The following is a 15,000-nucleotide window of genomic DNA, read 5'->3' as shown; positions in this document are numbered from 1 at the left end:
ATGATTCGTACAGTTCTACATCACAGGAAAACACTCATTCAGAAATGTCTTTGCCAATACCGACTCAAAATACACATGAGCAAAATGTGTTCATCATTTTCAAATCATGTCTCTCAGCCTTATATTGATATTGAGAATACATTTCATCTGGAGTCTCACAAATTTCGCAACACCTTGTATCCAGACACATTATGTGATGAGATTCTAACTCAGCTAAAGTCCTGTAACTCGGTTCAACAAGTGTTTGATATATTTGCTGCAAATAAGAATAGTTTCACCAGCAAGCATCTCTGTCAAGCCATACTGGTTCTACGAGATATACAGAAAGTGTTCAACAAATTTTACCTCGATGATTTCACAAAGAATATTACTGAGCAGAAATATGAAACAGGAATCGGTGAAAGTCACCATAGTGTATTCCATGTATTCCAGAGGGAATTGACCTCTCATGAACAGTTCAAGGAACAGCCATATATCGATATTGAGAATACATTTCATCTGGAGTCTCACAAATTTCGCAACACCTTGTATCCAGACACATTAGGTGACGAGATTCTAACTCAGCTAAAGTCCTGTAACTCGGTTCAACAAGTGTTTGATATATTTGCTGCAAATAAGAATAGTTTCACCAGCAAGCATCTCTGTCAAGCCATACTGGTTCTACGAGATATACAGAAAGTGTTCAACAAATTTTACCTCGATGATTTCACAAAGAATATTACCGAGCAGAAATATGAAACAGGAATAGGTGAAAGTCACCATAGTGTATTCCATGTATTCCAGAGGGAATTGACCTCTCATGAACGGTTCAAGGAACTCCTGAGCAGAATAAATGAGGAATGTGATAATTTTGACATTGACGAGGCTGTGTGTACCATGTTGTATTTACAATATCTGGGAGTGCATTTGAAACACAAGACAATACAAAGGTTGATATCACATGCTGACAAAACGTTTAGGTCTTCACCAGAGAAACAGTTTTCATACCAGACTTTATCTCGGTATTTTTCAAGTTTTAAATTTGAAGACTCTTTATACTCTGTACTTATTTTAAGTAAAGCACTACCCACTGTTGTTACACATCTTGGTATGTATACTTATTGGTTTTCTCATTCATTCCTTTTTTTAAATTGTATTAATGTAATTAGAAACATAAACATATACCTACCTAAGTATGTAGGTAGGTGTAGGTACCTACATGGAAAAAAAATCTTTGGAACTCGTCACAAAGAATATTACCGAGCAGAAATATGAAACAGGAATTGGTGAAAGTCACCATAGTGTATTCCATGTATTCCAGAGGGAATTGACTTCTCATGAACAGTTCAAGGAACTCCTGAGCAGAATAAATAAGGAATGTGATAATTTTGACATTGACGAGGCTGTGTGTACCATGTTGTATTTACAATATCTGGGAGTGCATTTGAAACACAAGACAATACAAAGGTTGATATCACATGCTGACAAAACGTTCAGGTCTTCACCAGAGAAACAGTTTTCATACCAGACTTTATCTCGGTATTTTTCAAGTTTTAAATTTGAAAACTCTTTATACTCTGTACTTATTTTAAGTAAAGCACTACCCACTGTTGTTACACATCTTGGTATGTATACTTATTGGTTTTCTCATTTATTCCTTTTTTTTAAATTGTATTAATGTAATTAGAAACATAAACATATACCTACCTAAGTATATAGGTAGGTGTAGGTACCTACATGGAAAAAAAATCTTTGGAACTCAAAAGTTATTCTTGTTCTTTAGTCCTTTTATTAAAGCTAAGTCCATTCAAACAATTCTTTTAAAGCTCAGCTTGTTATTGTTACTATCAAATGATGTAGGTACTCATAGTATAGTAGCTACCTATGTTTTGTGGTTCAACGTTATAAAGCATTGTAAAGAAAAATAATCATTGTCTGTTAATTTGTGTTTTCAGAGAAATGCAATGATGTGTATTCATTAGGACAGATTTCAGTGTGTTTGGAAATAGTCAAAGATCTTATGAACACAGATCTAAAACAACTGTTCCAAAACAAACTGGAAGAAATTCTCAGCACGTTGAACATTCAGACAATTGAAGAAACAAGATCCCTAATGAAGATATTGGTTTTCCTCAGAACTAACTTCACGTTATTTTTAGACACCCTGTATTTTTGACGGAAATACCTATAACCTCCCCTAACCCATTGTAGAGGTACACAAAGAGGAAGAAGAAGAAGAAGAAGAAGAAGAAGGAAAAGAGAAAGCATTCATGATAAAAACGTCAACTGCAAAAAAGATAACATAAAAAAAGAGCTTTCGACGTCGTTTGCTGACAGAATTTATGACAGCTCAGCCAAAAAGGAATAATATCGGTATTTTAGTAGTATTTTTGATCTCCCCTATTCTCGTTTCCATATATTTTATTTTCACTATCGGTTTCTCCTTTCTCCTCTGCTCTAGTTTTTACTCTTCTTTCTTTGCTTCTTCCAACTTCTACTCTTCCTCCAATTTTTTACTACTTTTTTTTTCGTCCTCCCCTTCTTTCTCCTATTCTCATGTTTTACACATCATTTTCTTCTTCTTCTTCTTCTTCTTCTTCTTCTTCTTCTTCTTCTTCTTCTTCTTCTTCTTCTTCTTCTTCTCTTATCTCTTCCTCCTCTTCATTTTCTTTCTCCTATACTGTTTTTCTTATACCTGCTCCATCTTCTTCTCTTCCTCCTAGTCCTCCTTATTCGTTCATCGCCTGCTCTTTCTTCTTCTTCTTTTCTTCCTCCTCTTTCTCTTCATCCTTAGTCTTACTTTGATCCCCTTCCGTCTCTCTTTTCGCTCGTTGAATATTTCCATAGGAAAAGCTGGCGCAAGTAAGCCTTTTTACCGAGGAAATATGCTAAGAAAGCCCATTTTAGAATGAACTTTGTAAGAAGAAATGGTGGGATTTAGGATCTATTCGGGTGAAATCTTAATTTCAATAAAATATAAAATATACTAGGTATATTGGAAAATAGGGCAGGCTCGGGCGGCTTTTGATGTCACACAATCATAAAAAGATTAATCACGCTAGGATAGTCCCGAAAAAGTACCCTAAAATCCTTAGGACAGAAAAAGATATTTATGTTGGAAGAACAAACTTCTGACCTCCCATAATTTATTTAGGTGTCCACATAGTTAGGTAGGTATCCACATTATTTTTTTGGATAATAGGTATCCACAGTACACAGTTTGAATCCCCTGTTTAGCGGATTTATTAGGAACTTCTCATAGGTAAATCCTTTTCCCCCCCAAAAAACCGTCTGATCTAAAGAGAGTATCTATGTATCTTGTATGTTTATTTTTGACGTTCGCAAAACGACCGTCTTGTATGAAGCACCTATATCACCCACAAAATATCTTTCTGGTCAAGTTCACCGGATTACAAACCAGATTGCATAACGCGAGATATTCTGGTCCACCATATTTTTATAGGTGTTGAAATATAGCTCATCAAATTCTAGTCGAATTATTCTACCCATTGGCCCTGACATTTATCACGTAACCAAATGATATTATATTAACATCTCCGGATACAAAAAAAAAATCGGGTTTGGTGATTAGTGAATCTTTTTTGCTCGAAATGCCATAAAAAATGAAGTGACATTGAATATGGGTTGGTTTTTTTACTTATTCAAGCCTTAATGAGAATATTTTTAGTTGCTCGCATCTTCTCTTATCTCTCAAAGTTTGTTTAAGATCATCTTCCTCCACTTGGTAAAACTTGTTGACATTTCGAATAATGATGAAGGGCAAAAAAACAATTTGACTAACTTTGTGGATGGGTGAAAGAGTAGTTTGAGTCAAGTTTACATGAGTTTGCGTGGTAGGAAAACATTGCTCTTCTTTCTTTTGAATAATCATTCTGCCAGCATAAACGATGTATACATAGGTCTTCTATTCTATTCGAATAAATAATAGAATGTTTCAATACCTAGATTTATTTTGTCTCGATATCAACACACCCGCTCCCGTCTCATGTTTAACACGCCCGCTTCCCTTCTTCCTCAGGTCGCCGCTGTAGTTTAAGTCAAGTTTACATGAGTTTGCGTGGTAGGAAAACATTGCTCTTCTTTCTTTTGAATAATCATTCTGCCAGCATAAACGAGGTATACATAGGTCTTCTATTCTATTCGAATAAATTATAGAATGTTTCAATAGAATACCTAGATTTATTTTGTCTCTATATCAACACACCCGCTCCCATCTCATGTTTAACACGCCCGCTTCCCTTCTTCCTCAGGTCGCCGCAGTTCTCGCTCTGGTAGCCGCTGCCTCCGCCGCTCCCCAGTATGTGAACCCAGCCTACGTTCGTCCCGGTTACTACGACCCAGCCGCCTACCCCGATACCCCAGCCAAGTACCAGTTCGCCTACGAAGTCGCTTTTGCTTAGTTTAGTTCAGTAATCCATAGAACTCGAAAAACAGCTCTTTACAGTGTCCCCAAAGGCCTGATAAGGCACAAACTCCAATAATCAGCAAATGTCCTTCATTAGAATTATTAGGTCCTGAGCATAGTTGCCAAATCTAGTCCCCTTTAAGTAACAAATATGAATTCTCAGATAATCCAACATTTGAAGATTTATATATCATAAAAAAAAGCATGGTATGAATTTTCCTTTATTTGTGTCACATTCTAATTTTATCAAGTGTCAATCATTTTCCTAAATGGTATTTGAATAAAATCATTACAGCTGTACTACTTGGAACGTGTTACTGGTGACTTGTTAGAAACATTGACTGTGTTTACATTTCATTCATGCCATCTCGAATTGTTCCCTGTTTTCACTCATTGCAGAACTAGGAGTAGCAGAACTGCTCGGTTCCTTTGTTTCCTCAATATAATATCGATTCTTCACACAAAGTTTAAGCCACAGCTGCTGAAACTCGATGTCTTTGTATCTTTCAATGTCTATGAGTTCACTTAGCTTCTCCATTGTTTTACACGTGAGTTCCTTCTCCAGAAGTGACTTCAGCAAATACTTGAGTTGTTTTAGAGAGAGCTGCTTGAAATCAATCTTGGTCAGTGGTATATCCTCTTTGTTAAGCGCTAGTATGGTTGCCATGAGTTGAATCGTTTCCTTGTCTGGATCTATGTATTCAGGTTCAGTAGGAACTAGTCCAGGGGATTGCAACCAAGATTCCCAATCAAATGCGAGGAGTTTCATGTTGAAGAAGTATTTCTTCATGTCATCAATAAACTGTTGTGTGGAAATGGTTTCGTATTTATATTTCTCAATGATGAACTTCAAGAATTGTTCAAACTCAATCACCCCACACATACTCTCCAGTGTATAGAACAAGATTGCGCCTTTCTCAGATAGGATGGGTCTCACTTCTGTAATGGTGATGTTAGGGTTGAAATCAGTCAGATCTAGAATCAACTTGATATTGGTTTGTCTTTGATACAAGGGTGCGACGTCCGATTCTTCAAACGTTTCACTGCTTCTGATCGTAGACATTTCATTTGAGAATGCATCTACCTCTGATGCGTCCTCTTGGTTCTCACCAACTTTCTCCATCATGATTTTTAAATCCTCCAAACCCTGTTGCCAAATCTGATCAATGTCGTTTCCATGCAGGAAAATCTCCAATAGTTTCCTCTCCATGAATTTCCCATAGGCTTCATGTAACCAGAAATCTTGCCAGGAGTAACAGGACACCATGGATCCAAACCAGTTCCGTGCTATTGTATTGACCATGTTACCAAATCCTGCATACTGGGATAACCAGTTGAGACAAGGGTAGCATCGTGTGATGTGCTCCTTCATGATTAGGATATCACAGATAGTCTCAATATTTTTTTTAATTTTTATAGTTTTTTCTGAGATAATAAAAAAAAAATCATGAGAATCACCAATTATAAGGTCTTGATTATGCTTTTCTGCCTCGCAATATAGCTTTAATTTTCTTCATCTTTTATTGCACCTTTTCCCAATTTTATTTGGGGTCGGCGTTATCCTCCCCCTCTATACCTCCCTCCCAAGTCTTCCTCAACCTTATCTCTCCACCTCAGTTTTGGCAATAAAGCTTTATTTGATTTGAATATATGACTTTATTTTTTTTTTTAAATTTACAATATACATTTTATCCATTCTCCTATCTATGCTTATTTTTTTGCTTATCTATCTATGCTTATCTATGCTCCTATCTATTCTAAGGATTTTTACGGGTATTATTAATGAAAACTTTACTGTTCTCTCTCTCCATTTTTCAGACTGAACTGGAAAGAAGGTTGGAAACTAGAATCAATCAAATCCTAGATGAATCAGAGTACGTTAGCGCATTAGACTGTTTTGAAATATTTCTCAAACAAAGGTGCAAACATTGGCAGCATATCTACCAAAAGTAAGTTCACACTACACAGCTCCCAGTCTAAGTGTGTTTTGAAATATTTCTCAAACAAAGGTGCAAACATTGGCAGCATATCTACCAAAAGTAAGTTCACACTGCACAGCTCCCAGTCTAATTACATTGAAGGGTAGCGCGTTTGATTTGTAAGCGCTAGGCCGCGGACTCTATTCCAGCCCGGGGACTAACATTATCTTGAACAGATGATGTCAGCTCCCATGGCGTAGTGTTCACTGCGCTCGCCTTGCACACGGGAGACCCTCCAGTCTAATTACATTGAAGGGTAGCGCGTTTGATTTGTAAGCGCTAGGCCGCGGACTCTATTCCAGCCCGGGGACTAACATTATCTTAAACAGATGAGGTTCGTTCTCGAAACGGCTGACTTTCTCCTATCGTGTCCTTCTCTCTACGATTTCAGGACGATAACACCTCCGTTGTTAGAGTTCCCTCTATAAACAGTTTCAGATTCAGCAGTACATTTTTCATAGAATTTGATCTGTAGAGAATCCTTAGACAAACATTGTGGACTTCAGATAGCACGTAGTCTGAAGACTAATTTTTTTGAAGAGATTTTGATAGAGGGAACTGTAAATGCAGAGGTCTTATCTTTCCGAAAGCGTAATAAAGAGAAGAAAGACAGGATAGGAGAAAGCCAGCCGTTCCAGGAACAACCTTATCTGTTTCTAGCATAAAGTCTGCCCCCGGGCGTTAATTGAACCCGCGATCTAGCACTTGGAAAGTAGACGCGCTAACCCACTAAGATAGCTCCTTTTAAGTGAAAATGTTTCTTTTTTTCTGACAGTACCTATGAACTGTTTATCTTCATTTTATAACCCACTCTATTCCATTCTCTTCTCTTCTTTCAGACTGTTCACCAAAATTCCGCCAGAGCGCTTGAGTTCCAGGTTAATCTACGCCGCCTGTCGTCACATCATTATTCATTCGGAACATTACACTCCTGCGCATGCGCTACTCGACAAATGCGTTCGGTACTGCGAGGACAATAGTGACGTCATCATAGGTCTAGTAGTGAGCTATGTATTGTATAGTTGCTATTTGGTATCCTATCCCCTCCACACACAACATCAACATGGTATGCTATCTGAGCTCACGGTAGTGCGCCAGGCCAAGTTCCAGTAAGCACGCCTGTGTATCTTATATCTTTACACGAACCGATTTGGCAGGTTTTTATCACCTTCATAGATCGGCTTCCTCTAAAGATGAACTTTTGACATTCAAGGTTTATTTTAACTAATCCCTATTACCGTTCAAAGGACGACCAATCAATCCCTCTTACCGTACAATCAATCCCTCTCCCTTTGGGGGGCACGGTTGGTCCAGTGGTAACGCGCTTGCTTGCCATGCAGAAGGTCCCGGGTTCGAATCCCACCATCGACAAAAATTTGTACTCGTTTTTCGATTTCGAAATATTTCGATTTCGAATTTAACAGTGTGGGCTGTCTAACACTGACTGTGTTTACTAAGTTGGCCATTCGTGAATGAGTGTTCTACGAATTAAGTACATGGTCTATCTGAGCTCACGGTAGTGCGCCAGGCCAAGTTCCAGTAAGCAAGCCTGTGTATCTTATATCTTTACACGAACCGATTTGGCAGGTTTTTGTTACCTTCATACATCGACTTCCTCTAAAGATCAACTTTTGACATTCAGGGTTTATTTTAACTAATCCCCATTACCGTTCAAAGGACGGCCAATCAATCCTCCTTACCGGGTAAGGCATGCTACGACACAGGCCACAAGCGTCTAATGTAGCAGTTGTTCCATTGCTACGAAATAAAAACGGCGGTGGAACACTCATCTTAAAAAAAAAAAATCTTGAATCCAAGATCACTTATGTCTTAATCGCTTATTTCCCAGGTCCCTAAATATGGTAATTCCAGTGCAGACGATACGATATGTATATCTTCTAACTTGGCCTTTCGACAGATAGTCTTTAACCTGGTATGTATTTAAAATGGAATAGAATAATTGAAAGACTTTCGGTCGGAAGGCTAAGTTGGAAGACCAAAAAAGCTTTTTACTTTCCTTATCCTATAGGAAGGAAAGTACAGGTCCCTACTGAACAAGCTCAAGGAACCCAGCAATCTTCTCAACACTATGGATACTTTAGGAACCATTTCAGACCTGATCCGATTTGTCCAAACAGATAATTCGCAGATACATACCATGTTTTGGAATCGGGTGCTGGTGCTGCTGCAAGATCAACCGTCTATGGGGTTCCTCATATTCTTCAGCTCTAGGTGAATGTCAAATCATGAATCTTTGTGGTAAAGAAGAGAGCTTTTTCACAACTTTGTGGGTATCACAGTATTACAAGTCTTTCATTTACTCAATCATCATATTTATCATCGCTCGTTTCTTGTGATTTGTAATGCCGCCACTGGTCGCTACTCGATTAAAGTAGCTACTCACTTGTCCTCACGAGGCTGAGTGCACCCTAAACTAAACTCCAAGCACAAAGCCGAAAAAACTTCGGCCCTGTCGGGAATCGAACCCGGGACCTCCGGAGTGCTAGCCTAGTGTGATATCCACTTGGCTACGGAGGCTACGCTCTAGGTGAGTGTGCAATATGGTAATTCCAGTGCAGACGATACGATATGTATATCTTCTAACTTGGCCTTTCGACAGTTAGTCTTTAACCTGGTATGTATTTAGAATGGAATAGAATAATTGAAAGACTCTCGGTCGGAAGGCTAAGTTGGAAGACCAAAAAAGCTTTTTACTTTCCTTATCCTATAGGAAGGAAAGTATTTTTTCTAGATTGTAACGAGTGCAATTATAGGGAAGACTTTGTTAATAAAAAGATTTTGCCCAGCGTAACGGATTAAAATTGTTTGTGATTTGCATTCTATTTCCAGATACATCAAGCGTTACTTATTTCAGAACAATTTCCGCAATTACCAATTTGAGGAGTTCATTAAGAAATCCATGTGGTCTGAACTGGACTGCACTTATTTCAGAACAATTTCCGCAATTACCAATTTGAGGAGTTCATTAAGAAATCCATGTGGTCTGAACTGGACTGCGCTAGTCCCAAGCATTTGGTCTTCTATGCCACCATCATTCTTAAACTGAGTCCCTCCTACGTCAAAACCAGAATACCCAATGGTCTATTCAGCAAGCTGGTGGGCTAGTCCCAAACATTTGGTCTTCTATGCCACCATCATACTTAAACTGAGTCCCTCCTACGTCAAAACCAGAATACCCAATGGTCTATTCAGCAAGTTGGTGGATAACATAGATCAGTTGTGTTTGCTGAGTTGTTTTGTACTCATGGATGCCCTGGTAGTCATGTTGAACGTGGCGGATAGTAAGAAAGTCACGCCACAGTTCTCGTTACAGTTCGTAAGTGTTTTCTCTATGGTGCTGGTGCTGCTGCAAGATCAACCGTCTATGGGGTTCCTCATATTCTTCAGCTCTAGGTGAATGTCAAATCATGAATCTTTGTGGCAAAGAAGAGAGCTTTTTCACAACTTTGTGGGCATCACAGTATTACAAGTCTTTCATTTACTCAATCATCTTATTTATCATCGCTCGTTTCTTGTGATTTGTAATGCCGCCACTGGTCGCTACTCGATTAAAGTAGCTACTCACTTGTTCTCGCGAGGCTGAGTGCACCCTAAACTCCAAGCACAAAGCCGAAAAAACTTCGGCCCTGTCGGGAATCGAACCCGGGACCTCCGGAGTGCTAGCCTCGTGTGATACCCACTTGGCCACGGAGGCTACGCTCTAGGTGAGTGTGCAATATGGTAATTCCAGTGCAGACGATACGATATGTATATCTTCTAACTTGGCCTTTCGACAGTTAGTCTTTAACCTGGTATGTATTTAGAATGGAATAGAATAATTGAAAGACTCTCGGTCGGAAGGCTAAGTTGGAAGACCAAAAAAGCTTTTTACTTTCCTTATCCTATAGGAAGGAAAGTATAAGCATTGTAAAGAAAAATAATCATTGTTTGTTAATTTGTGTTTTCAGAGAAATGCAATGATGTGTATTCATTAGGACAGATCTCAGTGTGTTTGGAAATAGTCAAAGATCTTATGAACACAGATCTAAAACAACTGTTCCAAAACAAACTAGTAGAAATTCTCAGCACATTGAACATTCAGACAATTGAAGAAACAAGATCCCTAATGAAGATATTGGTTTTCCTCAATTTGAACTTTTGGAGTTCGACAGTTAGTCTTTAACCTGGTATGTATTTAGAATGGAATAGAATAATTGAAAGACTCTCGGTCGGAAGGCTAAGTTGGAAGACCAGAAAAGCTTTTTACTTTCCTTATCCTATAGGAAGGAAAGTATTTTTTCTAGATTGTAACGAGTGCGATTATAGGGAATATTTTGTTAATAAAAAGATTTTGCCCAGCGTAACGGATTAAAATTGTTTGTGATTTGCATTCTATTTCCAGATACATCAAGCGTTACTTATTTCAGAACAATTTCCGCAATTTCCAATTTGAGGAGTTCATTAAGAAATCCATGTGGTCTGAACTGGACTGTGCTAGTCCCAAACATTTGGTCTTCTATGCCACCATCATACTTAAACTGAGTCCCTCCTACGTCAAAACCAGAATACCCAATGTTCTATTCAGCAAGTTGGTGGATAACATAGATCAGCTGTGTTTGCTGAGTTGTTTTGTACTCATGGATGCCCTGGTAGTCATGTTGAACGTGGCGGATAGCAAGAAAGTCACGCCACAGTTCTCGTTACAGTTCGTAAGTGTTTTCTCTATTTTTTACTAGGTTTTGTTTAACTTGAGACTTTTGGAGTGAGGAAAATGTTGAAATAATTCAGAGGCTTCTTCTGTTGCTGGCAGATTATATTCATATGTTGGATATCAAGGAAATCATGTACATACAGAGGGTAGGTACAAATTAATGGTTGGGACCACTATCTAAGTTTAAACTTGGTTTAAGTTAATGTATGACCAATTTTACAAGTGGACAATTTCATTGTATGAATCTAAAAAGCCAAACCAAAGATTGTTTAATCCAATACATAGTTTAACTTTTTTTCAACAACCAAAAACTTTGATACCCCCAAAGGATTACTTCTAAGTTATCTAATGGTATTTTAACTTCCAAATTCCAAAATTAAAATCACACTATTGTCCCAGCTACAAGTAAATTATCTACTTACAGAGGATAATAGATTAATTCACCACCTTGTGAAGTGACTGCTTGTGCTGCCTCACCTCTCTATCTATAACTGGTACTTATTCAGAAGTCACGTCAATGGAAAATTACCACCAAAAGAACTGTCACAAATGAGCAGTGACCATGGTTATTATAGGGTTAGGTTAAACACAAAAAGGAGCTTTATTTTTCATTGTTGTGGCTTCTGAATAATTCCCATGAAACTACTCTATTCCCCAGGTATTCAGCAATCAGTTGGAACCATACATATTTCTGGATAGAGTTCAGAAAAGAGCGGAACGGTCATCATAGGTCTAGTAGTGAGCTATGTATTGTATAGTTGCTATTTGGTGTCCTATCCCCTCCACACACAACATCCCAAGTTCCTAGAGATTGCCTCGCGAATATTATTGAGGTAAATAAGTATAAGTATAAGTAGTGCTGTAAGTATAAGTAATGTCATCACAGGTCTAGTAGTGAGCTATGTATTGTACAGTTGCTATTTGGTATCCTATCCCCTCCACACACAACATCCCAAGTTCCTAGACATTGCCTCGCGAATATTATTGAGGTAAATAAGTATAAGTAGTGCTATAAGTATAAGTAATGTCATCATAGGTCTAGTAGTGAGCTATGTATTGTATAGTTGCTACTTGGTATCCTATCCCCTCCACACACAACATCCCGAGTTCCTAGAGATTGCCTCGCGAATATTATTGAGGTAAATAAGTATAAGTATAAGTAGTGTTATAAGTATAAGTAATGTCATCATAGGTCTAGTAGTGAGCTATGTATTGTACAGTTGCTATTTGGTGTCCTATCCCCTCCACACACAACATCCCGAGTTCCTAGACATTGCCTCGCGAATATTATTGAGGTAAATAAGTATAAGTATAAGTAGTGCTATAAGTATAAGTAATGTCATCACAGGTCTAGTAGTGAGCTATGTATTGCATAGTTGCTATTTGGCAAATATTTGTGACAAGCATTTATGCTTAACACAATTAAAATTCCTTACTTTTTTTGAACTTGGGTTTTTATTTTGTTTTTTCTTCTTCTTCGATTGTGTTGATTAACAATATATTTTATCAATGAACAATAGTGTGAGATAATCGAATGAGATTTGTTACAGCTCTTGCAAAATAACCCTGTTAACTGTTATGAAATAAATCTGAAAAACATGCAGGAAGGCTAGGCTTTGATTTGATACTTCCCATTCGTGCTTTGGTGTCTTTAAAAAAAGAGGTTGAATAGAGGAAGTTGTAACTACTGAGGTCTTATCGTCACGAAATCGAAGAGAGAATAAACACAACACAGGATAGGAGGAAGCCAGCCGTTCCGAGAACAAACCTTTCTCTTATCTGTTCAGGATTAAATCCGCCCCGGACAGGCGTAAATCGAACCCCGCGACATCGACCCTTCAAGCTAACTAGAGCCGTATTATACCTACCTAGTATGTGATCCGATCTGCTAACTAGAGCCGTTTTATACCTCCCTAGTATGTGTTTTTTTTTTTTTTTTTTTTTTTTTTTTCATCATACGAAATTTCTCTTGGGACTAGTTTGGACGTAATGGCCCCCCAACACCCGCTGCCAGTCCAAAGAAAAATTTCGTATGATGACTCAAAAAAAGGTCACATAATAAAATACGGCTTGGGCTGGCTATACAAAAGGCTATAATAGACTGTACCTATATTGTAGAGTCTCTACAGTGTGGTCCCCATCTATTTCTGTTATTGACGTCAATTGCCTTGAAGTCTGGGGCCATTATCTTGGTCGATTGGTTATCATATCAATGCTTAATAATAATCATTATCAGTTCTAATGCAATGATACATCTACCTACCTCCTTGTATTGTGGAAATAGAGGTCAAGAATAATTCGGAAGGACGAACAAGTCGAAATTTTGATTAATTGGGCAACTTTGGCAAAGATAAATGAGAAATCGAATTACAATATCGATGACTGTATATTGGTACCTAATTACCTACCTAAATCAGTTATCTTTGTATATTGGTACCTAACTACCTAGATAGGTATAAGTTCGTACCTATTTTTTTTTTTTTTTTTTTTTCCCCTTTTTTTTTTTTTTTTTTTTTTTTTTGCCCTGTAGGTACCTATACTAGGTAACTAACTGATCTGGCTGAGGGACCTTAAACAGGGAGTAGACCAGCTTGGACTGGCTGAGGGACTTTTAAAGAAATAGCAAAGGTTGAGGACAAAGGGTATCCACTCATAATTTTTTTGGTACCTACCTAGTCAAAACCAAACGGGTAGCCCAAAGCAATCACTCCAGGGATTATTGAGAGGGCTGACGAAAAACTTCCGACCCCTTCTGGACACGGGAAAAGGCGAAGAAAAAGGAGTGGAAACAGGACATAGTAAGTTAGAAAGATAGCTACGTAGGATTTCGAATTATTTTTTCTTGTTTTATTGATGGTTTTTTGTAGCTTGTAACTTTGTTTGTAAATATGTATTTTATGTTGTAAATATTCCAATAACTACCTACCTATCTACCTCCCAATAAGTAACAATACCACTAAAAAGTAGCCCAAATTAATCTTGTCCTATTTGTGTGCTTGTGTTTCAGTGTTAAAATGTATACGGTTATCCCAGAATCCTGTGTCCCTAGAGCTCAAAAGAGGTGAGTTGAAATGCCTGCTTTTTTTGACTTTTAAATGTCATAGTTGGCCAACTTTTTAGTGTACTTCAACTTTGAAGTCAAAATAAACAGAAAAACACCATTAGGGCACCGCAATGGTGCCTTGAATATACTGCTAAAATTTCACTTGAATATACTGCTATTATATTGGAAAAACTGGAAAAAGACATTTCATTTGTGTTAGGTACTTAGGCAAGCATGAAGAATATTTGTCTCAAACGTCGTTCCCCGATTAAATACACCTCGATAAATTTCATGACATGACTTGGACTCATGCCACCAACCTCCCGATCCGAAGTCCACCCAGCTTAACCACACACTGAGGTTGGTACCGCTGCTCGCTGATGTTTATGCAGGACAATTTGCTGAATTTACCCAATGAAAAGGCAACTTATCTGCAGAAACAGGACTTTACTGTTACATATTTATGAAATACAAGAACAGCAGTGTTGTGTTATGTTTTGGAACCAAGAAATTCTACTCTTGTCCCTCACATAAACATTTTTATTTCCCACTATTCCCTTCTTTTTCTCCCTTTATATCTCTCTTTCCCTCTCTCTTCTCCTATTTTTCATACCTTTTCTGTGTTATTTTTCCCTGTCTTCCTCTCTTTTCTTCTGTTTTATCTCTCTCTCTCTCTTCTCCCATTTCTTCATCCCTTTTCTCCATAACTTTTGTCCCTTTCATTATTCTCTCTCCTCCCTCCTTTCTTATTTTCTTCTGCTCTTTGCCTCTCTTCTCTCATTTTCATTCCTTCCCTGCGTTACCTATTTTGTCCCTTTCTCCTCCCTCCTCCCTTTCAGTTTCCTATTTCCCCCCCCCCCCC

General features: G+C 38.0%; 1 protein-coding gene across 1 annotated transcript in view; it reads left to right on the top strand.

Annotated features, from left to right (window-relative positions):
- LOC113470511 (FAST kinase domain-containing protein 1, mitochondrial-like) overlaps positions 1–15,000 on the top strand; it is a 17,340-nt gene continuing 2,340 nt past the window's right edge. Inside the window, exons 1-6 of the mRNA XM_026829003.1 lie at positions 1–462; positions 814–1,087; positions 10,353–10,548; positions 11,148–11,241; positions 11,754–11,815; positions 14,103–14,156. Of these exons, the coding sequence (XP_026684804.1) occupies positions 1–462; positions 814–1,087; positions 10,353–10,548; positions 11,148–11,241; positions 11,754–11,815; positions 14,103–14,156 (1,142 nt within the window). The remainder of the gene's footprint in view (positions 463–813; positions 1,088–10,352; positions 10,549–11,147; positions 11,242–11,753; positions 11,816–14,102; positions 14,157–15,000) is intronic.

This window comes from Diaphorina citri, unplaced genomic scaffold (genome assembly GCF_000475195.1).
Source record: "Diaphorina citri unplaced genomic scaffold, Diaci psyllid genome assembly version 1.1 scaffold1640, whole genome shotgun sequence".
NCBI classification, from domain to species: domain Eukaryota; kingdom Metazoa; phylum Arthropoda; class Insecta; order Hemiptera; family Psyllidae; genus Diaphorina; species Diaphorina citri.
Note: the sequence above shows the minus strand (reverse complement) of the source record. Positions and strands in the feature narration are given on the sequence as shown.